General features: G+C 44.8%; 1 protein-coding gene across 1 annotated transcript in view; it reads right to left on the bottom strand.

Moving 5' to 3' along the window:
• Nucleotides 1-1347: 1347 nt before the first annotated feature.
• The window catches only part of LOC139052179 (uncharacterized), a 42790-nt gene continuing 20926 nt past the window's right edge, over nt 1348-23211 (bottom strand). Inside the window, exons 4-5 of the mRNA XM_070529255.1 lie at nt 6538-6736; nt 1348-2982 (exon numbers count right to left, since the gene is read on the bottom strand). Coding sequence (XP_070385356.1) covers nt 2547-2982; nt 6538-6736 — 635 coding nt within the window. The 3' untranslated portion in view covers nt 1348-2546. The remainder of the gene's footprint in view (nt 2983-6537; nt 6737-23211) is intronic.

Genomic DNA, 23211 nt, shown 5'->3' with positions numbered 1-23211 from the left:
GGTTCTTTTGTATGCACAGTGGTTAGCAACCCCCAGCAATTGTGTGCGGCTTGTGTCCCCTGACCTAGACCTCTATATTAATCATCTATGTCGCGAGCCTTTCCTTTATTTAAAACTGCACGCCCGGTACTTTCCGGTCACAAATAGCATGTGCGCTATCAGCATGACACACTCTAAAAAACATGGGTTTTAGCTTGTCTGGTATTCCGCTAAATGCAGGCAGACAAGATGCTTTGCGGGATGGGTTGCCTTTGTGGGTAAATGTTACCTTTGAGGGTAAACGTGAGCAGCTTGACAGGTGGTGCAGAGCTGAACTTGACAAACACAAATGTAACATTGCATCAACCAAGTATTCTACTTCAGTGCTGGCGTCAATTTTTGCCAGCGGCAGTTATGCCACTACGAAAATTTAGGCCAGCAGTGAAAAAGAATGCACTTTGTTACTGCAATATTACCGCTCTGCTTGGTTGAGCTCTGCGCCACCGCTTTCGTTTACGCCTCCACCCATCTGACAAAACAGTCCGCTTGGGTTTACTGGAATTCTGGACACGCTAATGTTATGTTCCCACCGTTTGGGGCATATCGTGTCTCTATAGAACAATCGTCATTTATCTTGCAGACCTTTCCTTGCTTTAACAATGTGCACCCAGCACTTCCTGGCCAGAAACGTCCATGCAGGTTATCACTGTAACACTAAAAACGTTTGCACCCTTTGGGGCTTATCTTGTCTAAACATTAATCGTCATGCAGCGTTCCCGGTAGTTTCTGGCCATGAATCGCACGCGTTATCGGCGCAACACTAAAAAACTCCAGAGCCCATTTCATGATGAATGTCGACGGTAATGCAATTACATTCAAGCAATGTAGCTGCACACCTTATTGCTTAAGTCATGTTTATTTAATATCTGTAACGGTCATTCTGTGACTCTTTGCTTCGGCTATATACAATACTGTATACATTGTCTCCGGTATCAACACACATTGCTGAGGCACTCGCTTGCAAAGATAAGAGATAAGCATGACGACGACGTAGTGACGACAATGCAATGACAAAAACTGAATGATGCTGACGGAACGACAACGGCAGTATGGCGATGGCATGACGGCAATGAGGTTTTTGAAACGATGATTCTATACCAACGACAGCATGACAACAGTGTGAGGACTATGGGATGAGGCCAAAGTACACCTGCTCTGATGCCAAGTACGTTCAAAACACACTTTCTCACAGCGTTTTTCATCAGTGTTTTCCCATTCATTGTTGGCATGCTGTGGACACAACAATGTAGAGAAATGCACAGCTAAAATTGGATGAGCTTATTAGGAAAGGCTGCAGTGACAGCTATAAGCGTGTGATAAAATGACTTTATTTCGCGTATCGACTTGAACAGAGTAAAACAAATACACTGACCAATAAAGCTAACATGTTGTATAAACACAAACCACATATTAAATATAAGTGTGTGTGGCTGTTAGCACCATTTTAATGTTTTAAAGAGCTTGTTTATGCTTGCTGTTTGCACTGCCTTGTTCCTTAGACTGTGCAAAAAATCTTTATGCTAAACCCTAACATAAACTTTTGTTGACTAGGGCCTAGTCACATTTCACTGTAGACCACAGCCTGCACAGAACATGCGGTATCACATCTGTTTGCAGCCTTTGGGTTATGTGGCTGCTAAAAGTTCAACAGGGTTGGGCTTACCCTTTGATGACCCATTTCATGTCATTCGTTTGGCTGATGGCGATGGCGTCCAAGCAAATGACAGGTAATGAAATGAATTGATACAAGGCACATGCACAAGAGCTCCCGGGCTATTTTTTGCAGACATTGGTTTTTCCTGGAAGCTCAATTTTTTACACACTGGTGTGGTACCTTTCATGTCCGAAATATTGGTCGCCTAGCTGTGTTTCAGACTTGCAATACTGTTAGCGGCATGCTGTAGAGCTTTAAAAGCTCCATCATAGTAAAGCATGGTAGGGCAGAAAGTACATAAAACAGGTCTGCAAGCAGACAGAATGGGCATCTATACCACCCACGAGAAGATGCAGCATCTGAACTGTCGGTATTGCTTCTCGTGGTCCTGTTCATCGGACTTTCTGTCCTGCAAAGCATTCAATGCAAAGAAATTTGAGATACGTTTTGAGAATGGAACTTGTGTAAAGCTCACAAAACTGACGTAACATGTGCATGCAACTTATAAAGTAATGTGTTGAATTTGTCAGCTATCAGTAGCACGTCACAATTATGATAGCTTCTTCCACATTCATGAAGTGATAATCAATTCTACATTTTTGTAAATATCTTGCAATAATTTATAATTATTCCCAAATTTTCAAAAGTGTAAATGAAAATTTTGCAACCATATCTCTAACTTGATTCCGACCAGCTCAGGAGTTGCCTGCTGATAAAATTTCTGCATTTCTTGCGCAATTTAAGAAAGAGCTAAGGTTTCCTCGCAAAAATACTTCTACCGACAAATGACAACAGATTAGAGAATTCGCCTCCCTGGGCAGCAGCTAGCCAGTAATGACTGTCTATGGCTAACTCACAACCACACAATGTTTATATTTCCATTTTCCTCCTCTCCATCCACTTCAGGACCCGTGTCCATTTGCAGCAACTCAGTGGGCACACCTTTGCGCACCCCATTCTCAATGCAGAATGTCCTCAGAGCTGTCTCCACTGGAAATGGGTAGTGGGCCACCAGCAACTTGCGGTACGCCTCGGGTGAGCAACAGTAGATGTCGAGTGCTAAGCGCAGCGTGGGCTCGGTCCACCGTGTGGGCTTCTCATCAGCAAGTTTCTGCAGGCACTCAATTTGGTCCAGTCGGAGGAAGCGGCTTAGCCGCTCAGTCTGGCGTGCCAGTGATGCCTTGACACGCACTAACTGGCGAGACAACTCGGCCACTTCGCACCACAGTTCATGAGTTTGTTGCCGCAATGCCGTTGCCTCTTCCTGTAGCTTTTCATAGCTTGTGGGCCTGCATATGGGGGCAGCAGTGTCACTAAAGGCAAAAACAGCACTGCACATTCAGTCGAAAGACCACAGAAAAAAGTTCTAATCTCACATTCTAGTGCACAACATTAAGGGTCCACAGAGTTGCAATGGTGGCTACAGGGTAAAACTGATGCACAGCAGAAAGGGGTCGTTCAGACGAATACTGTGGACCACTCAAAATGCAGCTGCAAGCATACCCTCCTGACACACAGAATGCCAACAGCAACTTTCTTTAGCTTATTGTGTAGCACCGCTACATGAAAAACTTTAGACCATTCTGCCCCTAAAAGCACTTAAGCGGTGACGCCACACTCACTGCCTCTATAAATTCACATTCACAAGTGAATGAGAGGATAGAAACAGCTGGTGTGTCTGCAAACGCACCTCATAACCATGACCAAAGTATTGATCGGACATGAACTGCTGACACTACATTTGCACCCACTAGTTCACACAGTGGAGTATTCTCTTTGTTTGCGACAGACCTAACATTGCATGAAAACACCAGCCAGCTTGTGAAACGCCCAAGTTGTGCCACTGTGTTCACAACTACTACAATACAGTCGCCGGCCGATTTTCCGGACTCCAAAAATTCGGACATGCCCGATTATTCGGTCAGCTTCGCGGCACCGCCATTCTCCCCATAGACCATAATGTATAACAACTGCCGAAAGTTCGGACACCTTGCAACCTCTCTTCTGATTTTTCGGACACTCCTTGAGCCAACTCGGTCGAGAGCACCATGCACCGACTCTGACCGGTGCATGGTTCGACTTGCTGAACGCCATTTTTATTTTGAACGGAGCTTCCTTGCTGCCCCACGAAGTGGCGCTAGTGGAAATCCTCGCTCATCATCATCGTTTCTGCTTGGTTAGAAAGGCTCTGCAGCAGTTCCGGTTTCAGCTTAGCAAGCCATGTCAAGACAATCCAGCAGCTAATTTGTTTCTTCGCGCAAGACGCTGCGAGCAGGCCGCGTTTTTCGTTTGTGCGACTGGTGTCGGCACGGTGGTGTTTGCTTTGTGTGCTGTGTCGAGGTTTCGGTGATCCAACGCGGCATACGTAAACATCGCGTCAAGGGTCTAATGGCGCCGACAGTGCCGGCGCAGACTGCGCTGGGGAATGCCGGCAAGCGGTTGCCGGGAGCCCCAAGACTTGTCGCCTTCCGATGTGCTCCCTACTGACGCCTGAAATGTTCTGCCGAGACCTGCGCAGTGGTTGCATTGCGATTCCGGACACCGTGTCATTTGACAGTTTCATAGGTGCTGACACTGCTGTATTGACATGCGCAGAACTTGACGACGGCAAGATCATTCGTCAGGTTTCTGCTGCACCGCCGGACGATGACTTTGAGTCGGAAGATGACGCACCATGTGCTACGCTGCCGTGGCATGCGGAGCGTGTACAAACAGTGACTGTGCTTTCAGCCGCTAATAGTGACCGTACGACCCTCTCCGAGATTCAGCCTTATCTGATAGCGCGTAAACGGAACAGCGTGCAACGGCGCATTCACGATTTCTTCCAAGCCTACTGCCGAGCCCGAATAAGTGCGTGGAAATAAAGGATTTCATTTTTTTTTTCTTAATCTGCTTTTTCGGACACCTGTTTATTCGGACATTTTCGCAGTCCCCGTGAGGTCCGAATAAACGGTCGGCGACTGTACTCACAGCAATAACACAGACTGCATAAGTTAAAGAATGGTATAATGAAAGGCTAGAAGGCACCTTTCAGATTTTTACAGTAACTCCACTAACGCACAAGGGGAGAACACAATTATAAAAGTTTATCAAATAAAGTAGTCCTATTGAAATGCATATTATGCGCTCATAGGTGTCATGGCCAAAGCATAAACATATACTAAATGGCATACTCAAGGAACAAGTGCTCATTCCTTCCCGGAGGCAGCATCAAAGCTGCATTGACCATTTGTCAACATTCACTTCCATCATATGGAATTGAAAATTAGATTCAGGGTACTATGTGCCAAAACCAAGTTACGATTATAAAATTAATAAACTAAATTATGGGGTTTTACGTGCCAAAACCATTTTCTGATTACGAGGCATGCCGTAGTGGGGGACTCCGGAAATTTGGACCACCAGAGGTTCTTTAATGTGCACCTAAATCTAAGTACATCGGTGTTTTCACATTTCGCCCCCACCAAAATGCAGCTGCCGTGGCCAGGATTTGATCCCGCGACCTCGCGCTTAGTTACGATTATAAGGCATACATATTCGGGAACTCAGGATTAATTTAGACCACTGGGGTTCTTTTAATGTGCACCCAATGCATGGTACACAGGTTGCATTTAACCCCCATCGGAATGCAGCCGCTGCGGTCGGGATTAGATCCTGTACACTTGGGCTTAGCAGCACAATGCCAAAGCCCCTATGCCACCACGGCGAGTCATCATCTGAAATTTTCTATAGATGCAAGCAAGTCCTCTGGCCTAACTTCTTTACACATTAAAGGACCCTAAATTGGTATAAACCACAGGACTGCATTGCACAAATGTGGCCGGCTCTAAGAAGTAGGAGCGACAAAAATGGAAAAGAATCTTCACGTAAGCTGGCAATGCCAATCCAGTGGGCTAGATTTCCCAGACAAGAGATATGGTTTGTAGAATTCAGAAACAAGCAATAAAAAAGTTTCAAAGTAAGAAAACTGTGCATTGTCCGTAAAAGTGGAAATGAGAAATAAAAGCAATGAGTAGGAATAAAAGCCTTGTCAAAAGTTGAGAGAGAGAGAGAAAGAGAAGAGACTGATAAAATATAGAATAACTAAAAAGAGAGAGCATTAAGATCAAATGGGATCAACACTTAATTAAACTGCCCTCAGTATACTCCGTGCACCTGCTTATCTGTTCCCCAAAGTCTGGGAGAGAGCAATATGAACGCTGCCAAGGAAAGCAGTTGCTGCCCTAGTTGACAAAGCAGAGTTCCCTTGCTAAAACGCTGGCTCCAGCAACATTGCTTGTTCGACTAGATAAACAGATATTTAGAGGCTGCCCTGGTGTATTGGGGTAGTGAAAAATGTTGCCTTGCCTTTGAAGTTTATGTAAACTAAACTTCCTTCATACCCCGATAGATTAATCTCCAACTGTTAAACCTGTTAATCAACATCAGCTTGTTACTGTGTCACTGGTCTCTACAATGTTTGTCACACTGCAGGCCTTGCACTGACAAACACGGAAGAACTGTTTGCAAATTGTGGTGCATCAACCTGGACAAATTAAGCAGCGTAAGCTGAAGGAATTCCACCCTGGTGGCCCTTCTAAATGCTGGCTGTGGGATCCTTCATTTAATTTCAGCTAAATTCTATTGCTGTTTTTGCCACACTCACTCGTTACATCATCACAATTGTTGCACTGTGTTCTGCGGTTTGTCAGAATCAAGCATAGAGCAGCCAAATTTAACTAAATTAACAAGCTTTAGCTGTCGCAAGTAACAAAGCTTACGTTTGTCAAGGTAGCACGATTGGTCCAGAACTGTGCAATTTTTTAGATTTTAACGATGAGCTTTAACTATAATTGACAGCTCACCTTGGCAAGATGGGCGTCGTACCCGATGCTTTGGTGACAGAAGGCGGTGTATTTGGTGCAAGTGACTTAACCGACATGATGACTGGCATCTGAGTACTCAGACTTGACGTCAGGCTGGGCACAGGAACCATGTTGGGTTCACTCGCTGGCACCAGAATGATGGGGCCAGTATTGGGAAGGCAGCTAACTGAAGGCAGCACTGAAAGATAAGAAAAACATCTTATTTCACTTTCTGCTATCTGACTTAATCATAGGTAACATATAAATGACGAATTTTACTTTTACTCAGACAAATTTTTGTTTCTCTCTCCCCTCTCTCTCTCCACCTTTCTCCAGAGACAATTTACTTCGCCTGCCAAATGCAAAGAACACCAGTACAGCTGTGTTGCTGGAGAAGACTGATTGACAAGTTGATTTGTGGGGCTTAACACCCCATAGCAACACTGAGGCTGTGATGGACAACATAGCGAAGGGCTCTGGAGTAATCATATAACCTCCTGGGATTCTTTAAACTGAACATAAGTACACCAGTGTCCATACTGTGGGTTGCATGACAAATACAGGAACAAGAAAGGAAGGCATAGAGAACATTACCACTAGTGTGGTCTATTTCTTCCTTATTTTGTCCATGTGTTTTTCACGCAGCCCACAGTAGCAACTCGCCCATCTTTCAAATTTTTCTACGCAATCGTACTGAATTTTGGTGACATTGTGTAGCTGCCGCAGTTGCAGGAATAAAACTCGCTGCACTCAGCAGCAGAACACTATGGCCGCTGAAACGCCACGGCAGGTCTGCTGGCGAACAAGAAAATTCCAATTATCGTAAGTACTGTTCTGAATAGGCACCACCATCTAGTGAAAAGGGTGTGCTCTGGCAACCTTTGGTTGTGCTCCTTCTGTATGCCAGCAGTGACCTATTATACGAGTCAGTGCCATAATCAGTGGGAATGCGATATTCAAATGGCAATATTCAATTGCTTTCCAAGAAGCTGCTGTTTGGTTGTGCCAAAGTATGTGTTACAGCTGTATGCTTAATTCTGCAATGACTAGTGCATACCAGTCAAGACTAACAATGCGAACAATTGTGCAATGCACAATAACTTCGCAGCACGTCTTCACCTTGTTCCACTTACAAAGAGACTTGGGCATAATGTTTGCAGCAGTTGACCTGCAGTTAAAGTGAGTGAGGCAATCAGAACAGTTTTATTTTCACATGTTTTTAGGCCTACAGCAGCTTCTTTAGCAGTGGATGTGTTACATGATTATAGAGCATAAGGCTTTAGTATAATTGTGCAAAAGCTAGGCTCCACTTCTTACAAAGGTGTGCAAACAGCATACAAATTATATGAGAGTGCAGGGAACTTGCACAAAACTGTTAAAGAAAAAGGTCTCTTGTGGGAGGCAGAGTCACATACATTTTTCCCAGATGACAATGCTTTCTTTTGCTTCAGATACACACAAGCTATGCATCTGCAATAAACTAGTTGCCAGCCTTGCAGCCCACCTATATAAATGAATGGGCTGTGTGAACATATCTCACAAAGGTGTTGAGTAATGTGAAGGCAGCGAGACGTTGCTTTGGCATATGATGCATTTTGCAGTAGTTTTTTTGAGCGAAACGATAGATTATTTTAAGTAGTACTTGTGTTATCACCCAATAGCTATAAATGTGGCTTGTCCATTTGCTTTCCAGATGCCTTCTATATCTTGATGAACAATCAATCAATACGTCTTTTTTATTTTTGTCTTTCTTAAACACAACAGAACGAAAAAGATGACAAGAGAAAAAGCTGCTTCATCACAGCTTGACTGAGCTCCTGCCACTCGTACAAAGGCAACATACAGCGATATACATAGGCAAGAAATGAGCATACAAAGAAGTATTTTTCTTTTTGCAGTTTCAAAAGTACACAGAATATGTGAGTAACATAATCATCATCATCATCATCAGCCTGGTTACGCCCACTGCAGGGCAAAGGCCTCTCCCGTATTTCTCCAACAACCCCGGTCATGTACTAATTGTGGCCACGCCGTCCCTGCAAACTTCTTAATCTCATCCGCCCACCTAACTTTCTGCCGCCCCCTGCTACGCTTCCCTTCCCTTGGGATCCAGTCCGTAACCCTTAATGACCATCGGTTATCTTCCCTCCTCATTACATGTCCTGCCCATGCCCATTTCTTTTTCTTGATTTCAACTAAGATGTCATTAACTCGCGTTTGTTCCCTGACCCAATCTGCTCTTTTCTTATCCCTTAACGTTACACCTATCATTCTTCTTTCCATAGCTCGTTGCGTCGTCCTCAATTTGAGTAGAGCTCTTTTCGTAAGCCTCCAGGTTTCTGCCCCGTAGGTGAGTACTGGTAAGACACAGCTATTATGTACTTTTCTCTTGAGGGATAATGGCAACCTGCTGTTCATGATGTGAGAATGCCTGCCAAACGCACCCCAGCCCATTCTTATTCTCCTGATTAATTCCGTCTCATGATCCAGATCCGCCGTCACTACCTGCCCCAAGTAGGTGTATTCCCTTACGACTTCCAGTGCCTCGCTGCCTATTGTAAATTGCTGTTCTCTTCCGAGACTGTTAAACATTACTTTAGTTTTCTGCAGATTAATTTTTAGACCCACTCTTCTGCTTTGCCTCTCCAGCTCAGTGAGCATGCATTGCAATTGGTCCCCTGAGTTACTAAGCAAGGCAATATCATCAGCGAATCACAAGTTACTAAGGTACTCTCCATTAACTTTTATCCCCAGTTCTTCCCAATCCAGGTCTCTGAATACCTCCTGTAAACATGCTGTGAATAGCATTGGAGAGATCGTATCTCCCTGTCTGACGCCTTTCTTTATTGGGATTTTGTTGCTTTCTTTATGGAGGATTACGGTGGCTGTGGAGCCGCTATAGATATCTTTCAGTATTTTTACATACGGCTCGTCTACACCCCGATTCCGTAATGCCTCTATGACTGCTGAGGTTTCGACAGAATCAAACGCTTTCTCGTAATCAATGAAAGCTATATATAAGGGTTGGTTATGTTCCGCACATTTCTCTATCACCTGATTGATAGTGTGAATATGATCTATTGTTGAGTAGCCTTTACGGAATCCTGCCTGGTCCTTTGCTTGACAGAAGTCTAAGGTGTTCCTGATTCTATTTGCGATTACCTTAGTGAATAGTTTGTAGGCAACGGACAGTAAGCTGATCGGTCTATAATTTTTCAAGTCTTTGGTGTCCCCTTTCTTATGGATTAGGATTATGTTAGCGTTCTTCCAAGTTTCCGGTACGCTCGAGGTCATGAGGCATTGCGTATACAGGGTGGCCAGTTTCTCTAGAACAATCTGCCCACCATCCTTCAACAAATCTGCTGTTACCTGATCCTCCGCAGCTGCCTTCCCCGTTTGCATATCTCCTAAGGCTTTCTTTACTTCTTCCGGCGTTACCTTTGGGATTTCGAATTCCTCTAGACTACTTTCTCTACCATTATCGTCGTGGGTGCCACTGGTACTGTATAAATCTCTATATAACTCCTCAGCCACTTGAACTATCTCATCCATATTAGTTATGAAATTGCCGGCTTTGTCTCTTAACGCATACATCTGATTCTTGCCAATTCCTAGTTTCTTCACTGTTTTTAGGCTTCCTCCGTTCCCGAGAGCATGTTCAATTCTATCCATATTATACTTCCTGATGTCAGCTGTCTTACACTTGTTGATTAACTTCGAAAGTTCTGCCAGTTCTATTCTAGCTGTAGGGTTACAGGCTTTCATACATTGGCGTTTCTTGATCAGATCTTTCGTCTCCTGCGATAGTTTACTGGTATCCTGCCTAACGGAGTTGCCACCGACTTCCATTGCACAATCCTTAATGATGCCCACAAGATTGTCGTTCATTGCTTCAACACTAAGGTCCTCTTCCCGAGTTAAAGCCGAGTACCTGTTCTGTAGCTTGATCTGGAATTCCTCTATTTTCCCTCTTACCGCTAACTCATTGATCGGCTTCTTATGTACTAGTTTCTTCCGTTCCCTTCTCAGGTCTAGGCTAATTCGAGTTCTTACCATCCTGTGATCACTGCAGCGCACCTTGCCGAGCACATCCACATCTTGTATGATGCCAGGGTTAGCGCAGAGTATGAAGTCTATTTCATTTCTAGTCTCGCCGTTCAGGCTCCTCCACGTCCACTTTCGGCTATCCCGCTTGCGGAAGAAGGTATTCATTATCCTCATATTATTCTGTTCCGCAAACTCTATTAATAACTCTCCCCTGCTATTCCTAGTGCCTATGCCATATTCCCCCACTGCTTTGTCTCCAGCAACAACGCATCACCAACACAAACACCAACACAAACACCAACACCAACACAATATCCACACAACACCAACAACAAAATCAACAGGCTCCAATGATGGCTCTTGCTCTGGACTCATTCACCGTAACAGCAGGAGGCTCTCACAGCAAACACCATCTTTTCAAAGAGACGAGGAATGTCAGCTAGAGCTCTGCCTGTTGTGGACTCCGAATATATACAGGCAGAGATGTGGGCCAGCACTTTTAAAGCCTATGTGGGGCACAAATTACCAAGTGCCAGAGTTGGACGATAGCGCAGTAGTTAGCGCATCTGCGTCGTACCTCTTAGTAACCGAGCGAACAAGCACAGCGGAGGATGAAAGAGCAAATATGGAGCACCGCAGCAGATGAAAGACGGGGAGAACGAAGAGAGTGCGAGAAGGAATGCGGGGAAGCAGGGTTTAGCGGAAGCACGAGGTGGAAAACAGAAGAAGCCACCTTGAAGCACCATCAGATTGTGTCTCCCAACTGAACACTGCTGCAGGGGAACACTAAAAAAAATTTAATTATGGGGTTTTACGTGCCAAAACCACTTTCTGATTATGAGGCACGCCGTAGTGGGGGACTCCGGAAATTTCGACCACCTGGGGTTCTTTAACGTGCATCTAAATCCAAGTACACGGGTGTTTTCGCATTTAGCCCCCATCGAAATGCGGCCGCCGTGGCCGGGATTCGATCCCGCGACCTCGCGCTCCGCAGCCCAACACTATAGCCGCTGAGCAACCACGGCGGGTCGCAGGGGAACACTGTTGAATCCAAGTGGCAGTGGGGGGTTAAATTTTTTTTCTTCGCTCTATGGCGAGGGTGAAGTTGTGGGTGAAGAGTTTCCAGTCAACATGATAATAATGACAGCCTGAAGATGACAACAGACATGATGGACAAATGGCCACAGCAAACCTATGTTTCAAGTTCTTAACTGCTGTCACAGTAAAATTAGACTCATCAGACCACAAAGGACCTAATAAGGCAATAAAATCCTTACAAGAGAAAAAAGAAGACCTGTAGCAGCTTCTCTACACATGTTGCACAACAAAACTGCCTTCTTCTGCAGCTAAGGCAACAAAGGTTGTGCGCAGTATAGCTGCTAGTGTCAGAAAGGTGCCTACCTGGTTCCTGCATAGACTAGCTGTGGAGTAGCTTACCACTGCTGCAATAATTCCGTTATCTATGCTTCAAAGGATGCAGAATTATGGGAGGTTCTCGAAGAGAGGTATGAAACAGCCTGGCGGTATCGGTGCACAGCCCAGGGTAAAAGATTGGAGCAAAGGAAAGCCGAAGAGAACATGAAGTGACTTCTTGCATTGTTCAGTTTGGTGCATCAAGCATCTCTGTAAGGCTTGGCCTGACCTAAAAGCATGTACCCAGGTTGGCTTTTTGTTTGTGCACTGGTGCAAATGTTTGCTGCTAGTGATACTACTTGAGGCACTGCTTGTCTTACTATGCATAATACTGTGCCAACCATCACTGTCAATGCTTTGCAATTTGGCAGAAACTGCAATTTGTTCTTTTCACTGCGCCACACTGTGTGGCCATGGCTCAGCTGAGTGAAAAGTAGTAGCTTGCAAAATATCAAATTGTTAAAGCTTTACTTGGGCTAGAAATCTCACTTGGCTATTAAGTTCTTTATGTGCTACTAGCTGTAACCAATACTACTTGCTGAAAACTTGACAGACAAAAATCTTATCAAAACCACTGCAGTGGAAAGCGACCATGGCATTTAGATGCTGAACTTGAGGTCGCAGGTTCGATTCCTTGCCACAGCAGCTGCATTCCAATGGAGGCAGAATGCAAAAATGCTCGTGCACTGTACTTTGCATGCACATTGAAGATTCACAGATGGTTGAAGATAATCTGGAGTCCCCCACTAGAATGCCTCTGATAACCTGTGTGTTGTTCCGAGATGTTACACCTCAGAGTTTTAATATTCTTAGATCTTAATATTCTTAGGCAGGTGGTGTCGGTGTGCACCATTGTGGCTTCCTCTATGTGGCACTGCATGGGAGGATCGTCAGAGCTACCCTCCGTAATGTGTTGGTTGGTACTATTAACCAACTGCCTTCTCTTGTGCAGAATTGTACAAGCTTCATTGTCCCTGGTGTTGTCATATTTGCATCACAGTGTCACTAACTGTCGGGGTGCAATTGCCCTCTCACTACTTGGGGAGGGATTTCACCTTCTAACTGCACTGGCTGTTGTAGCAGAAATCAACTGCAGTTTGTAGCTGGTAACAACTGCTATCGGTCACAAGTGGCACCAGTTAACCACAGTGAACTAGGGACTTTTCGTTAGCCTAAACTGGAACCATCTCTAACTGCTACCATCTTTCTTGGGAATGTGTTTAGTATGTCAGAACACCAGTCAGGCACCGAGCTTTAATTCCAGTTCAGAAGATTTACTTGGGCACAACAGCTGAAAATATTGTAACATAAGAGCAATTGCACACCTATACTCTGTGCTTTGACAGGAGCTGCTGTTGCTAGTGAAAGTATTTTTTTCAGTACATCTTAATTACAATAAATTTAATTTAAGAGAGATTAGTGGAAAGAAAATGCATGCCATAAAAAGTCATTATAGGAGGTCATGGTCAAAGGTAAACATTTCGCAGATATCTGCCTAGTTGCGGACACTTGAATTAAAGAGAAGGAAAACTCCAACAAAAATTTATTTTACAAACCCGGCATTTCGGGGCTCCTTCTTCAAGGGTAAGATGGCATGAGGCGTAGCAGCCCTGCTACGCCAGTCGGGCTCCGAAATGCCGGGTTTGTACAATAAATTTTCATTTGAGTTTTCCTTCTCTTTAATTCAGGAGGAGACTGTGTCTGAGGAATAATGGAGAGGAATAACCAACAGCACAAGCTCTACTTTTTAGTGCTCACACACTTAAGGTGCACTACTTGAGCTGTGCACCAGCTTCTACATAGGAAATTTTCAATGGCAATTTCAGCCAACTTTTGAAGACGAGGTCTCCTTTCGTGACCTAACATTGATTTGAGGTTCGCGGTACCTAGGTATCTAACCATTTTTGTCGCATAAATTGAATACTGAGGCATTCTAGTGCATGGAGGACAAAGAAAAAGGTATCAAAATGAAGCTTGGAACCAAAAAGATGCACTAAGTTAGCGTAGAGCTATGTACGGGGCAGTAACAATGCATAATTAGCAAAAAAAAAAAAGACTGGAATGAAACCAAACTGTGCTCGTTCAAACTGCGTGCATGCCCAAAACCGGAATCGGAAGTGTGGCTCTACTCTACGAAAAATGTGGGCTGATCCCAGGGATAATGCAGTCTAAAAATGAGGGCTGATACCAAAGGTAGCGGAGTCTAAGAAGAAAGAAAGTAAATTAACGAAATGTAAAAGTTAAAGAACGGGCTCTATGTAAGAATAAGATGGTACTAAAGCAGGGTAATGTGGCATAGGTGAAGTTAAGGTGGCTCAACAGCGTTGAAGAAAAAGACAAGGTCTTTTGGGGGAGAATCTCTTCCTTGCCGAATAACAAACACAGAAAAACACGGAACAACAAAACAAGTGGTTCGTTATTGCACCCCAGAAGACCTCGTCTTTTTTTCAATGTCAACTGCTGTTAACTTGCCTTTTACTCAATAGGCATTCTTCATATTTCTTTTTTTCTGGCTGTAAATTTTGGTCCCACTTATTTCTGTCTTCCTTCCTGAAACTGATACTTTCCTATACGAGATAGACAAGCAGAATGTGGCACTTAGGCCTACTATCAGATACCATTTGCGAGTAATGATAGCAACTCCCAAGTTCATTTTTACAATAAGAAGAGTGCAGTTCAACACACCACCTTGTGGAACACCAGCCTCTTGCGTAAAAGGACGAGACAGAATGTTACGAACTCTAACACGAAACGTACAATGGGAGAGGTAACTTTGAATCACATTCAGTAAGTCACTTCAGACTCCACGGAGGATTCCAAAGTGCCAAGTTGAGTCATACGCAATCTCCATATCTAAATATACTGACAAGAAAAACTGTTTGTGCACAAATGCATAACGAATGTTTGCCTTAATATGGAAAAGGTGATCTGTTGTGGATTTACCTTCCCTAAAACTGCACTGTAAGAGATTGAGTATTTTGTTGCTTTCAATAAAATGGATGAGGCGCCGGTTAATCATTTTCTCAAACAGTTTGCATAGACAACTTGTCAGAGCTATAGTCCTATAACTACTGGGTGGGGAAAGGTCCTTGCCCTCTTTGAGAATAGGAATCACGACTGCTTCTTTCCAAGTGGACGGAATGTAGCAGGCAGAGAACATGGAGTTAAAGAATGACAGTAGTGTTCTGTGGGTTTCAGGGTGTAAGTGTTTGATCATTTCTTACATTACTCTGTCCCTTCCTGGAGCGAACTTGTTACAACAATTCAGTGAGGCCTGGAACTCCGCCATGGTAAATGGACGATTGTACACTTCACTGTATGCGTCTTTCCGACCCAGAGGCAGTCGCTGGTATTTCAGAAATGTTCTCCTACACAATCTGCCTGGTCCTCAAGAGTGTCTCCTTGTGTACTTACTAAAGGTAGAGGATGAGTTTTGCAGCCTTTTAGTTTGTTCACCCAGTTTCAAGCTTTTTGTTCAACTGTAAAAGAACTGATGCTACTTATGTATTTTTCCCAACTTTCCCGTCTAGCACGGCGGCGTGTTCTTCTACCTTGTGACTTAAACGCCTTAAAATTAATTAGGCTGTCAGCGCATTGCTGCGATTGGCAACACTGGCTATACAGTTTCTATTTTAAGCAAAATGCCTGCTGGAGTAAAGTGACGCGTAACTTGTTCATTTTATTAAAAGCAGTGTCCACTGTCAAATGTTTAGCACCAACGAGAGTTCTGATACAAGTGAAATTCAGCTGCAGTGCATGGCTACCAAAGGAGCAGCGCGAACTGGCTTGGTCATGCTTGCATTGCAGCTGATGGTGCTGCAAATACTATCAGTATATTTGATTTTTTTTTGTGTGAAATAATACCGAGAAGAGGGTCAAGTGGCAACAACGGTAACAAAACACTGCAGTTTGGGAGCGTCGGCGGTATGTGCTGAAGTGCCATCAGCTGCAGCATCTAAGCGAACTGGAAAAGGATAGAAACAACATCTACGCCACGCTATCAGCGGTGGTGAGGCTGCCGGCAACACTAGAGCATAGCTGGGACCACTCCTCTGTCACTGAAGGGCTAAGCTGTTGTGCACCAGGAAGATCTCATAGGGAGATCCCTTGTTTTACAGGGAGAACTCGCCATTTACCAGCAAGACCGGCATCGGTCGGAAGCACATGAACCACAAACGGTGTGTGGCAAGTTGCCAGGCCAATAATGTGGACACACCTCTAATCCTTGTGCAGTGGACACCATACATGGCTACTAGCAATCAGCTCAAGGGGAGACGTGGGTTCCAAAACAATTTTGTAAATTTTAGTATGAACTGGATGATATTTAACAGTAATGTTCAGTTTTTTCTGGTGACTACAAATATCTAATTAGATTTTGTATATCTGCATTAGAACAAATGATGCAAAGTTTTTAATACAGAAATTCAGTCAATTTCTTACAGGACTTTTCAAAAACTTAACTTTGTCAAAAACAAAAACAAAGTAAACAGCCAGAACGCCAGAGAGTAGCTTTAGCTGGTGATACTTTTTTTATATTGCTCTCAGAGCACTTATAATGCGAAAAAAAAAACAGATGTAAACATAATTTCAATATTTTTGCTAATTTTCATTTGTAATTAGTGGCAATTATAATTTATCAGACAATTATAGAAATAAATAAATAGCATCACTGGCTAGATCTATTCGACACAACTATATTAATACCAAACATTCTGCTGGTACTTAGAAAGAACATATGAAGATCCCCCGTAAGACAGTGTGTGGTGTCTAAAAAGATGAAGCCGAGAAAAACGAATTTGAACTTTTGGTTCACGGTAACTTTGAATGGCCTAACAATATGGCAATATGAATTGCATCACTATGTAGCCCTGTCTTTCAGCAACAAGTTCATGACATTTATGTGGCCACTGTGCAAAAATAACACGGAGATATTGGTCGCAACATCATGCATAGTCATTGAAAGCAATGCCAGAAAGCTAGCACCACGAGCTTCACATTTCTATTTTAGTTCCTTGTTGAACAGAAGGCACACAAATGGCATCCCTATGCAAATAAAGTTGCACAGAGTTCATGCCCACAACAAAATATGTCCTTTGCACAAAGTTTATGGTTACAACAAAAAATCTGGATGAAATCCCAGTGGTGGTCGCCACATTTCAATGGAGCTGAAATGCAAAAAAGTTTATGTACTTGTGTTGTAGCGCTTCCCAAGTGGTCAAAATTAATCCAGAATCATATCATGGTTTTGGAACGTAAAATTCCAGAATTCAAATTAAAAAAGAATTATCTCTCTTGCACACTCACACAATTGTGCCTTCAGCACAGGTCACACCTAGACCTATAAAAGCCCAGGACTGTAGGTAGAGTCTGTTGCTGGCTTGTGCCTCTTTGCAAGCTTGTTTGTAAAATCATTTCTGTTTGTGCGATCCTTGTTGGACATGTGAAGCCTCTGACGATCCTTTTCAAGGCTTCGGCACACCATTCAGCTGCCGGCACTGTAGCCCAGCTTCTCGGCTATTGCAGTGTTGCTTCTTGTCACACCCTGGTTGAATCGGCTGATGGCTTCAGCTGCTGCCCTCTGGACACAGTGCAGTGAGGCATGCTTAGTCTTTGGGGCTTGATCCCAGATCATGGAATGCAGGCTTTCACTGGCATTCTGGGTCACGCCATCGCTGCACCGCTCCAAGAGGGCTTCCTCACCCAGCTGCTTGAAAATTGGCTCCAGAGCTTCGCACATGAAGTCGGGCAGGCTGTTTTTGAGTGCTGGAGGTTGCTCGCCCTTTGCCACAGCTCGGTTGTAGCTGCACCAGGATTCTAACCCTTCAGGACAAAGACCATGCTTGGGGGCATCATCAGTTGACGACATATGGCGCAGGGTAGCCTCAACTGCCCTCTTTATGCCTGGCACGTCATTCTTGGTGACTCCTCAGGACCCAGCCATAATAATTTGTAATCTTCTTGATCCTGTCCTGGGTGAGCCGTCCCTTTCCTCCAAGTGGCTAACCTTGGGCCTTCTTTTTGTCGACCAGCCCACGCAAGGCTGTTCCCATGCGCTTGTGTACGTGATTGATGCAGTCAGTCTTGTCTATCTTGATGAAGCCGTAAACAGCTTGCTCGGTCAAGGCGTGGAATATCTTGCCGTCCCCATCAGAGAGCATTGTCGTGTAACGCAGCTTGTACTTGTCAAGGGATCTCTGAAACATGAGCAGTGCAGCTTGCACCTCCATTTGCCCGGCATTACTGTTGATGTTTTTTTGGCACTCTGGAAGATGTTTTGCATGCCAAGCCACATACCCTTGCTCAGTGGGTTATGGACCATGTGAGCAGCCCAAGCAAAAGTTTGACAGCACGACGTGGTCAACGAAGAGCCCGGTGTACATCTTAATGATGCGCCTAACAGCAACATGCGAACTGCGGCCGCGTGTCAATCAGCTTCCATCATGAATGGCATGTATGTTCCCTGGTGGGTTTCCCCAAGTCCTTATAAAGTTCCTTGATTTGGGCCACACTTGCAGCCTCACAATCTGTTGCAGCACTGCTGCACGCTTGAACCATCATGTTCGTGTGGCCCTGATAGGTCTTGTGGTGTAAGCCACGATGAGAAATGTTCATCGCGGCAAAGAAGTCAGAGAGGGCTGTTGTTCCCTTACCAATGCTCTGCATGGCCTTCATAGCTCGGATGTTTATTTCGAACGGCGTTATTGTTGCGTCACCAGCCACTCTTGGGGAAGAAAATAGCTCTTCGCGCATGCCACACATGGAGCACTCCAGCACAAGCTTCGCACAGCACCAGTACTCCTTGGCAAGGTCTTTCGAAAGCATCAGTGTTTTCTTGCTGCACCCAGGACACGGCATAAGTCCAAAGAAGTCTTGTACCACGGATAAATCCACGATCGCAAATGCCGTTCAGCTGTCGTTGATGTCCTCTTTCGTATCAACACCCAGCAGCTCAAACTTTCGCTCCGTTGCAGACTGCGATACCAGGCGCGTTTTTGCCATGTCGGCGATCGCTGTGTGCTTGCTACTTTCTTCGGTCATGAAGAAAAGCAGTATCTACACAGTCTGTGCCCACATGCAAGGCGTGGGTGGACGAAGTGTTGATGCTAGGCGTACCGAGTTGCAGCTCAGAACTCGATCCGGCAGAATCTTCAGGCAGACCAGCAACTGCGAGTGCATGACAGGCCTATCCGTCTTCCTTCGCACATTCCACGGCCGCGTTTGTGCCTTGCCGAACGCTTGACGCGTAGTAGTCTACAGACGACCATCTCCTAATGCCATTTTGGCAGTGAAAAGGACACCTTATTGAATGTTGTCGAGAAGAGAGCGGCTGAACAAACGTTCACAGCGGCACGATAAAACCACAGAGAGAAACACGCAGTGCACACGAGAGCAACCAGTCAGTCGGGCGCGCGAGAATCGGCACCCAAACGGCACCAGACCAATAGGAGCGAGCTGCGCGGGGGGTGCACGCTTTGGCCAATCAGCAGCACAGGTGCATCCTTCAGAAATGACGCAATAGTGTCTGTTCCTCCTCACCTACGTCATATTGAACCACGTAAAATATGTACAAAGAAAGCAGCTTCCAAACAAGCTCAAAATGGTGCCCACCAGTCACCATCTTCGCAAATGATGACAGTGCGAAGTTCGAACATTTTTGGGGAATTTTCGCTGATTCCGCAGCCTGGAACTTGTTGAGTCAGTTTGGATGAAAGAGCTCTTCCAGTAAGTCGATCCTTTTGAAACCGCACCGTGACACGACACTATTGGCTGCATACACTTGCAGGTGCTGTTGGCCCCAATATAGTTTTCTGCGCAATACACTTCTACAGCGTTTTTCACAAGTAAATTCGTCTTTGATGATCGGAGCCTCTTAGCATTTTCAATATCCACCCATGCCCACACTGCACACAGCAAAGTGAAACACACACACACACCAAACTTGCTAAAGTTACAGCTCCATAGAATGTAAGGACAATGTGCCCCTGGTGCCCCGTTTGTTTGTGTGATGAAACTTTACAACGCTTTTTCACTCATGGCACCGAGGGTCATTTTCACGAGTGCCCCATCGCTTCGGCGCCACCAGCTCGACGTGCATCTCGTGCCACGATTCTCGCGAAGTGGACACAGCAAAAGTTCCTGCCGAAATGCCCCGCCCGAAGAAGCTGCTGTCCCAGGCACAATTCTAGGAGTACAAATGTAAGCTTGCTGATGCTAGAAAAATGGCAATGCACATCTAAGGCCCGACCAGCTCGGTGCACGTCGGCTCCTTGTGCTGCAATGATTCACACAACACTTTAAATTACGTAGATGTCAACTACAACTGAGTCTCTGTAAAATGTTTTAGCGACTTCAAATTGTACGTTTCCTCATTGGTACGTTTTTTCTCGCTTGTTCTTCCAAAACATTATCAATGAGGTTCTGCTGTATATTTGAATACCAAAGCTGACACCAGGGATGAAAACTGACGAGAAACCAAGCATTTTTTAGTGTAGTCAAAAGAATAAACTTATTATTTGTTTCCTATTTTGTGCTGCCAAGGCTATATGCAAGATTTTATGGTACACAACTTAATCCTAATCGATATGCAAAGTCTGCAAGCTGCCTACCAAGCATGCACTTGTGGGCAAGGTGAGCTAATGAGGTCCAGTAGTGACGGTATATGGCAAGAACATTACTGTGATCATGAAGCTACAGAAAATGACACTTACCTGAGTTAGTACTTGGAGTCCTTGCACTAGGCCTCAGAACAGGTGATGCTCTCATCTCAGTCACAACAAAAGGTGGATCACCGACAATGGGGGCACATCACCGCTCGGAACTTGGTCATGATTTCACCCCTTCTTACGCAGGCTTTTATTCTGCTCTGCATCACCCCACCGCCTTCCTGCTTCAACTATCCTGTTGGATTCTTCGATTGCACCAACCTACCTTGGAACCCTTCCGTCACCGACCACGAAGAACTTGAAACCTGCCTACCACCGCCGTTCCAGCCACTTGTCAAGTATGACGCCTGGCAACCTGGCGGAACTATCAGCGCGGGAGATACGCATCGACTACAAAAGACGCATCTGCTCTGGAGCCACTTGGGGCACATCACCGCTCGGAACTTGGTCATGATTTCACCCCTTCTTACGCAGGTTAGTTACCTGCCGTCCTCGGCATCGTTCCGTTCAAATGATCCGTTCTTGCTCGCGGTGACATGCCCCCCTGAAATGCTTGATTGTTGTCGCCGAATGCTTCACCTGTCATGTTTCCACTACTTTAATGCATTCCTTGTTTTTTTTGATGCTCGTTCAGTCAGGTGATATTGAACTTAACCCTGGGCCCCCTGTGTCATTAGAGTCTATTTCTGAAGCCTTCGCTCGTCTCGAACAATCTCATGCCACAATAATTGCCGAGTTGTCAGCTATTCGTGGTGCCCAGTCAAACATAGAAGAAACTGTCAATCGTCTATCGCTACGTGTCGATGATTTGGAAAGAAATATTGGGAATGTTCAATCGAGTAGCCCCTGCCCACACGATAACACAAGCCAGAACAGCACTAAGCTCTCGTTTGAAATCAAACAGCTCGCCGAAAAATGTGATGACGCGGAGAACCGCCTCCGCAGGTCGAACCTTATCTTTTTTGGAATTTCGGATGCAAAAGAAGAAACGTGGGCGCGATCTGAAGAACACGCCGTTTCCTTCTGTCGCGAGAAACTTCGTGCGTCACTTGATCCTGCTGACATTGAGCGCGCGCACCGAATGGGTCGTTACACGGAAGCTAAGAAACGCCCCATTATTGTAAAATTTGCGCGTTTCAAAACCAAATCATTGATACTTTCAGCTACATCTCAGCTTAAAAATTCAGGGTATACAGTTCGCGAAGATTATTCAGCCCGTGTCAGGTTGGCCCGTAAAAAACTTTTTAAACTTTTTGCGTATGCTCAACAAACTAACGCTGCGTTCAAGATAAGTTTCAACAAACTTGTTATTGGTAGCAAGCAATACGTCTACAATGACACAACCGATACTGTAACAGAGCTATTGTCATCATAGCCATCACCACCAGCTGCTTTCCGCCCACTACGTGCCAATCCTCATCAAACATCATTAGCTAACAGAAATGCACGGGATTCAAAGAACATGACTCTAATACTGACAAATATCTGCAGTTACCTCCCAAAGAAAGAAGCAGTAGGGTCCCTTCTTGAAGATAGTTCCGCGGACATTGCTATTTTTACCGAGTCTTGGCTAACTCCAGATATCGACGACACAGAACTTCTTTCCGAAACAAAATCTTTTATTGCTTACAGGCTCGACAGATCGGGAAGAAGGGGTGGTGGCGTCCTTGTTCTCTCGAAATCAGAATTGCATACATCCCCCGTCCATGTTAGTTCCTCTCACGAGATACTTTGCGTTAAACTGGCCCTTCCTAGCTGTACAAACATTACTGTTGCTTGTTATCGGCCTAATTCCGACTCCTCCTTTCTTACCGACCTTCACTCCGTCCTACTTGACCTGCACTCTCGATTTGTCCATGCGAACTTCCTACTTTGTGGAGACTTTAACTTTCCCGATATTGACTGGGAAACACTGTCAGCACTTTCCGGTCCGTCGAACAAGTTCATTGACTTAGTCCTCACGTTTAATTTTACCCAGACAGTTAAAGTGCCTACTCGTGGCGACAACATTCTCGATCTTGTTCTCGCTTCCAAACCTGAGTTAATTGAGTCATTAACAAGCATCACTGGTCTGAGCGATCACGAGGTGCTTGTGTTCAATTTTTCCGTTCCCATCCTCACAAAGCAACGCTCCATTAAATACATTCGCGACTACAATAAAGCAGATTTTCGCCCTATTAATCGTGAGTTAGAAACTTTTTTCCACCTTTTCCAGCAGGCCGCACCCACTAGATCAGTAGAACAAAACTGGTTGCTCTACAAGAATAAAATCTTATCCCTTGTCAAAACCTATGTCCCCCTTGTTTGCATACGTGGTGACTGTAACAAGCCCTGGTATAGCAACGCCTTGCGACAGTTAGCAAACAAAAAGAAGCGCCTCTATCGTGCGGCCAAGCACACAAATTCTGTAAAAAAATGGGAAACGTACAGCAAGTGCCTACAAGAATACATTAGCATACTACGACATTCTAAAAAGAAATTTTTTCACGAAGATCTTGAAAACATTATGCGCGTTAACCCCCAAAAATTCTGGAATCTGGTCACCCCATAC

Source organism: Dermacentor albipictus, unplaced genomic scaffold, assembly GCF_038994185.2.
Source record: "Dermacentor albipictus isolate Rhodes 1998 colony unplaced genomic scaffold, USDA_Dalb.pri_finalv2 scaffold_19, whole genome shotgun sequence".
Lineage (NCBI taxonomy): Eukaryota > Metazoa > Arthropoda > Arachnida > Ixodida > Ixodidae > Dermacentor > Dermacentor albipictus.
This window is presented reverse-complemented; position numbering and strand designations above follow the sequence as displayed.